At 65.0% G+C, this 6,976-nt stretch overlaps 1 protein-coding gene across 1 annotated transcript; it reads left to right on the top strand.

Moving 5' to 3' along the window:
- The first annotated feature begins 2,479 nt into the window (after positions 1-2,479).
- LOC135976731 (ly6/PLAUR domain-containing protein 5-like) lies at positions 2,480-4,646 on the top strand. Its single transcript, XM_065574019.1, has 3 exons — positions 2,480-2,783; positions 2,945-3,076; positions 3,763-4,646. Exons 1-3 carry the CDS (start codon positions 2,531-2,533, stop codon positions 4,290-4,292), a joined length of 915 nt encoding a protein of 304 aa, XP_065430091.1. The 5' UTR covers positions 2,480-2,530; the 3' UTR covers positions 4,293-4,646.
- Positions 4,647-6,976: the final 2,330 nt, after the last annotated feature.

The following is a 6,976-nucleotide window of genomic DNA, read 5'->3' as shown; positions in this document are numbered from 1 at the left end:
GGCGGGGAGGAGGCCAGATACCGGGATAGATGGGCCGAGGGGGCAGGATACCGGGCTCGATGGGCCCATGGGGTTGATCCAGGGGGCGGGATTCAAGGGTATATGGGCCCGTGGGGCTGATCCAGGGGGCGGGGAGGGGAGGCCAGATACCGGGATAGATGGGCCGAGGGGGCAGGAGACCAGGGTATATGGGCCCGTGGGGATGATTCCAGGGGGCGGGGAGGGGGCGGGATACCAGGGTATATGGGCCGTGGGGATGATTCCAGGGGGGCGGGGAGGGGGCGGGATACCAGGGTAGATGGGCCCGTGGGGATGATTCCAGGGGGTGGGGAGTGGGCGGGATACCAGGGTAGATGGGCCCGTGGGGTGATTCCAGGGGGCGGGGAGGGGGCGGGATACCAGGGTAGATGGGCCCATGGGCTGATCCAGGGGGCGGGGAGGGGGTGGGATACCAGGGTAGATGGGCCCATGGGCTGATCCAGGGGGCAGGGAGGGGGGCGGCATACCAGGGTAGATGGGCCCATGGGGATGATTCCAGGGGCGGGGAGGGGGCAGGATACCAGGGTAGATGGGCCCATGGGCTGATCCAGGGGGCAGGGAGGGGGCGGGATACCAGGGTAGATGGGCCCGTGGAGCTGATTCCAGGGGGCGGGGAGGGGGGCGGGATACCAGGGTAGATGGGCCCGTGGGGATGATTCCAGGGGGCGGGGAGGGGGCGGGATACCAGGGTAGATGGGCCCGTGGGGATGATTCCAGGGGCGGGGAGGGGGCGGGATACCCAGGGTAGATGGGCCCATGGGGATGATTCCAGGGGGCGGGGAGGGGGCGGGATACCAGGGTATATGGGCCATGGGGGATGATTCCAGGGGGCGGGGAGGGGGCGGATACCAGGGTAGATGGGCCCATGGGGATGATTCCAGGGGGCGGGGAGGGGGCGGGGATACCAGGGTATATGGGCCCATGGGGATGATTCCAGGGGGCGGGGAGGGGGCGGGATACCAGGGTAGATGGGCCCATGGGGATGATTCCAGGGGGGCGGGGAGGGGGGCGGGATACCAGGGTAGATGGGCCCATGGGCTGATTCCAGGGGGCGGGGAGGGGGCAGGATACCAGGGTATATGGGCCATGGGGATGATTCCAGGGGGTGGGGAGGGGGCGGGATACCAGGGTAGATGGGCCCATGGGCTGATTCCAGGGGGCGGGGAGGGGGCAGGATACCAGGGTATATGGGCCCATGGGGATGATTCCAGGGGGCGGGGGAGGGGGGCGGGATACCAGGGTAGATGGGCCCGTGGGGATGATTCCAGGGGGTGGGGAGGGGGCGGGATACCAGGGTAGATGGGCCCGTGGGGATGATTCCAGGGGGCGGGGAGGGGGCGGGATACCAGGGTAGATGGGCCCATGGGGATGATTCCAGGGGGGTGGGGAGGGGGCGGGATACCAGGGTAGATGGGCCCGTGGGGATGATTCCAGGGGGCGGGGAGGGGGCGGGATACCAGGGTAGATGGGCCCATGGGGATGATTCCAGGGGGTGGGGAGTGGGCAGGATACCAGGGTAGATGGGCCCATGGGGATGATTCCAGGGGGCGGGGATGGGCGGGATACCAGGGTAGATGGGCCCATGGGGATGATTCCAGGGGGCGGGGGAGGGGGCAGGATACCAGGGTAGATGGGCCCGTGGGGATGATTCCAGGGGGTGGGGAGGGGGGCGGGATACCAGGGTAGATGGGCCCGTGGGGATGATTCCAGGGGGTGGGGAGGGGGCGGGATACCAGGGTAGATGGGCCCGTGGGGATGATTCCCAGGGGGCGGGGAGGGGGCGGGATACCAGGGTAGATGGGCCCGTGGGGATGATTCCAGGGGGCGGGGAGGGGGCGGGATACCAGGGTAGATGGGCCCATGGGGATGATTCCAGGGGGTGGGGAGGGGGCGGGATACCAGGGTAGATGGGCCCGTGGGGATGATTCCAGGGGGTGGGGAGGGGGGCGGGATACCAGGGTAGATGGGCCCGTGGGGATGATTCCAGGGGGCGGGGAGGGGGCGGGATACCAGGGTAGATGGGCCCATGGGGATGATTCCAGGGGGTGGGGAGTGGGCAGGATACCAGGGTATATGGGCCCATGGGGATGATTCCAGGGGGCGGGGATGGGGCGGGATACCAGGGTAGATGGGCCCATGGGGATGATTCCAGGGGGCAGGGAGGGGGCAGGATACCAGGGTAGATGGGCCCATGGGCTGATCCAGGGGGCAGGGAGGGGGCGGCATACCAGGGTAGATGGGCCCATGGGGATGATTCCAGGGGGCGGGGAGGGGGCAGGATACCAGGGTAGATGGGCCCATGGGCTGATCCAGGGGGCAGGGAGGGGGCGGGATACCAGGGTAGATGGGCCCGTGGAGCTGATTCCAGGGGGCGGGGAGGGGGCGGGATACCAGGGTAGATGGGCCCATGGGGATGATTCCAGGGGGTGGGGAGTGGGCGGGATACCAGGGTAGATGGGCCCGTGGGGATGATTCCCGGAGTTCCCCAGAGATGGGCCCCTCCCCAGGGCCTGCGGAACTCCCTGCTACTGTCTTCACCTGCCTTTGGCGTGGCTCTTTCTCCCCAGGGGGCATGTCCGTGACTGTGATCCAAAGGGGGTGCAGAGATGGACACCCCAAGGGAGGGACCGAACCCCCCGCTGCGCCCAGCAGATTCCTCCACATCCAGGCCGATATTCGCTACTGCCAGTCTGACCAGTGCAATGCCAAGGGGCTCGGGCTGGGGCGCCCCGGCCAGGGCACAGGTAACGGGAATGGGGAATGAGACACGGGGCCTCTCCCCTCTGGGGGGTGCTGGCTCCCATCTGGCCCCCGGGCAGGGACTGGCTGGCTCAGGGGGGCAGGGAATGGGGCAGGGGCCTGTCCCCTCTGTGGGGCGCCGGTTCTGATCCGTGTCTCGTTGCAGCTTCGGCCCCCGGCGGCCCCACCCAGTGCTACGCCGGCCTGAGCCTCGGCCCCCAGCCCCACACTCTGGAGCGGGTGACGTGCGACGGGGACGACGCCCGCTGTTACCATGGCAATGTCACCCTCACAGCAGGTGAGTGGGTGGGGAGCCGTGGGGTGTTGCTGGGGTGTTGCTGGGGTTGCTTTATACCCCAGCAACACTGGCTCCCCCTGCTGTCCTTGGGGTGCATTGCACGCGCACACGCGCACACATACGCGCACACACACACACACACACACACACCCCGACAGTGACCAGGACGGCACTACTGGCTGGGGCACTTCCTGGGTCAGGGCGCTGCCTCTGGCCCCCAATGAGCCCCCATACCTGCCCCATGGCACTCTGGGAAGGTTGGCACCACCACTGCCTCCTTGCCATGGACGTCTCATTGGCTGCCCCATTGCATTCTGGGGAAGCTGGCATGATGCCATTTCAATGGCTGCCCCCATTGCATTCTGGGAAGCTTGGCCCAATGCTTCTCTCCCACGGTACCCAACGGCTGCCCCATTGCACTCACCATGACACCCAATGGTCACCCCACTGCACTCTGGGAAGGTTGCCATGACAACCACCCCTTTGCCATGGACCTCTCAATGGCTGCCCCCATTGCATTCTGGGAAGGTTGACCGGATGCGGCTCTCCCACGGTACCCAACGGCTGCCCCATGGCACTCTGGGAAGGTTGGCACGACGCCCATTGCCCTTGGCACAGAATGGCTACCCCATTGCACCCTGGGAAGGTTGGCGTCCCTCTCACACACGTCCCCCTTGTGCCCTCAGGGAAGCTCACGGTGCCCATCTTCGTGTGGAGCTGCCAGGCCCCGTCCTGCGCCGTGCCGCCCAGCCGCCACGTCGGCCCCCTGCACCTCAGCCAGGCCGGCGCCTGCTGCGCCGGCAGCTACTGCAACGGGCAGAGGGCCCTGGCACAGGTCTCTGGAAACGTCAGCGATGACCCCCTCGCCAACACCACGGCCAGGAAAGACCACAAACACCCCGGGCACAGCCACGGCACCGCTCCCACGAGGCCGCCCTACCTAGACGATAGCACGGAGACACAATATCCGGACCCAGACGTCACCGTCTATGACAACCGCACGGAGCCATCCGACCCCGGCTACAAGGGGGACCTGCCCCACAGCTCCCGCCCCCGCGCCCGCCCCACCGAGCCCGGCAAGAAAAACAGCTACCCCAAATCCACCGCCCACCCCGGCCACAAGCACCCCAATCCCGGGGCCCAGGGCTCCCAGGCGCCCGGACTACGCCTCTGCCCCCTGCTGGTGGTGCTGGGGATAGCCCACCTGTGGCTGTGAGGGGGGCTGGGGGCCAGGACGCCTGGGTCCTCCCCCCAGCTCTGGGAGGGGAGTGGGGTCTAGTGGGTTGGAGCAAGGGGGGCTGGGGACCCAAGATTCCTGGGTTCTTGCCCCAACTCTTAGTAGCTATGAGGAAGTCACTCCCCCGCCACACACACACACACATTGCTTGCCTCAGTTTCCCCACATTGAAAGGGAGGGCTCCCAGAGATGGGGGGGGGGTCGCTCCCCATTTCCCTGCATTGCTGCTGATGATTTCAGTCCCCATTAACCCCTTGTGGGGGCCCTGCCCTGCGCTCCCTCCCCCCACCCCCACCCCCATCCTCTGTCTTTAATAAAGTCTCTTACTCACAACCCTTGCATTGCCCAGCTGGTCTCTTTCTGGTGGCGGGGCTGGGGGGGGGGTGACAGGAATCCTGGGACGTGTCATGTGGTTCCGCTTTGTTCTGTAGCCCCCCCCCCCGGCCCTGTGCCACTTCGATCCACCACTAGGGGGCACCCTAAAGACTCTTGCCCTTGGCCTGCAGCCGCCTTCAGGTCCCCCATCGGAGGGGCTATGCCAGCCCCTCTCCGGCACAGATGGGACCCACCCCCACCCCAATCCATCACAGTATAGAGGGGAGGGAGAGAATTGGGGTTCCTCCCCCCCCCGGTTCATTAGTATGGTGAGAAAAAAGGCAGGGGCCTATAAATGTAGCGGAGAACTGAAAAATAGACCCAGGCATCCGAGTGGGACTCCAAATTAGACAATTCTATTCTGACCCCCACCCCCCACCTCACCCCCCAGCTTCTTCGCTCCCTTGGGTTGTTACACAGCTGCCCCGCCCCAGAGGTGGCTGCATCTCAGCGCCGGGCAAGGGGTCCCTATATAAACAGCCCCCGCCCCCCCCCACCCCAGAGACAGCTGCATCCCAGCGCCAGGCGAGGGGCTCCCTGTATAACCAGACCCCCGGATGGATGATTTCCCACATGCTGCTGACAGAGCCGGTTCTGCCAGCCCCAGCCTGGCTGAGAGTCAGAAGCCAGCCTGAGGGGCGGGGGGCGAGGGGGGGAGCGGGCGGCTGGGGGGCCAGCGGCTGGCGGGGTCATTCGCAGGAAGCAGCCGCTCCTTGTCAGTCTGGTCGTCCTGCCCTGTCGCTCACACGCAGTTTGCGACCACAGAGTGGGGCTTCGGGATCCCCCATCACAGACACCCCCCGGCCCAGCCGAGACCCTCCTCTGGACCCCAGCGCAGGCCAAGCCACATTGACCCACGGCAGACCCAAGGCGTGGGAACTGGCACCGCCCTAGCGCCTGGCATCGGCTCGCCTGATACAGGGGACTGGGGTGGGTTAACGGCGCCCAAAATCAAGGGGGGCTGGGCGCCAGGACTCCTGGGTTCTATCCCAGGTTTGAGAGGGGAGGGGAGTCTAATGGTTAGAACAGAGGGGGCTGGGAGCCAGGACTCCTGGGTTCTCTCCCAGCTATGGGAGGGGAGTTGGGTCTAGTGGTTAGAGCAGAGGGCTGGGAGCCAGGACTTCTGGGTTATATCTCAGCTCTGAGAGGGGAGTGGGGGCTAATGGTTTGGGCGGGGCAGAAGGGGAGTCAGGACGCCTGGGTTCTCTCCCCAGCTCTGAGAGCGGAGAGGAGGGGAGTCTAGTGGTTAGAGCGGGGAGGGGGGGCTGTGAGCCAGGACTCCTGGGTTCTATCCCAGGTTTGAGAGGGGAGGGGAGTCTAATGGTTAGAACAGAGGGGGCTGGGAGCCAGGACTCCTGGGTTCTCTCCCTTGCCCGTGCTCTCTGTGACGAAGTGGGACTGTTCTTAATGTTTTCCTCAGTTTCCCCTATGCAGTTCTTAAGTCTCTAGGTGGTGGGATAAGGGTGTATGGTTGCTGCAAAGCAAAGGGCCAGGGTACATAAATGCCCGACACTCTGTCTCCTGGCAACTGATGGCCTGGGCCCCTCCTCTGCAAAGGTGCCAACTGAAGGTGTTGGAGACAAAGGGATCAGGTGACCTCCTGGCCTGGGAAAGAGACAAAGCCCAGAGGAGGAGGGACTGGACGGGGGTGGGAGTTTGGCGCTACCTGGGGACTGGAAGGGAGGGCAGACGGGGGTCTGCCTCACTAGGCCCCAGGATGGACCCGGCTGAGGGGTCCCGTTCGCTGGACCTACAAGCTCTGTTTTAGACCATGTTCCTGTCGTCTAATAAACCTCTGTGTTACTGGCTGGCCGAGAGTCACGTCTGACTGTGAAGTGCGGGTGCAGGACCCTCTGGCTGCCCCAGGACCCGCCGGGGCGGACTCGCTGTGGGAAGCGCACGGAGGGGCAGATGCTGAATGCTCCAAGGTCAGACCCAGGAGGTGAAGCCGTGTGAGCTTCTTGCCCTGAAGACAGTCTGCTCCGAGGGAGAGGAGACTTCACCAGAGTCCTGCCTGGCTTTGTGGGTGTGACAATGCGGTTCTGGCGGGACCCAACTGAGAGTGCCAACTCAGGACAAATTGCTCAAACAGGGCAGTTACAGCCCAAGGCTGGGGGGTTTTCCACCTCTAAGGCAAACCAAACCAGCCAGACTAGGAGAACTTCGGTCTCACCCCACTGGCTAACCGCAAATCTCACAAGCAATCTCCTTAGACACTCCAGTTTCCCAGTATCACCACCAGTGCCACTCGTTATGGGGACGAATGGTTATGAAAACCAATACCCCAG

This window comes from Chrysemys picta, chromosome 20, assembly GCF_011386835.1.
Source record: "Chrysemys picta bellii isolate R12L10 chromosome 20, ASM1138683v2, whole genome shotgun sequence".
In the NCBI taxonomy this organism is placed as follows: Eukaryota; Metazoa; Chordata; order Testudines; family Emydidae; genus Chrysemys; species Chrysemys picta.
Note: the sequence above shows the minus strand (reverse complement) of the source record. Positions and strands in the feature narration are given on the sequence as shown.

Excerpts from the sequence above, each read along its gene's own strand:
- LOC135976731 (XM_065574019.1), top strand. The coding sequence starts at position 2,531 with ATGGGCCCCTCCCCAGGGCCTGCGGAACTCCCTGCTACTGTCTTCACC. Across the intron at positions 2,784-2,944 it reads GCGCCCCGGCCAGGGCACAG|CTTCGGCCCCCGGCGGCCCC; the intron begins GTAACGGGAATG and ends GTCTCGTTGCAG. Across the intron at positions 3,077-3,762 it reads CAATGTCACCCTCACAGCAG|GGAAGCTCACGGTGCCCATC; the intron begins GTGAGTGGGTGG and ends TTGTGCCCTCAG.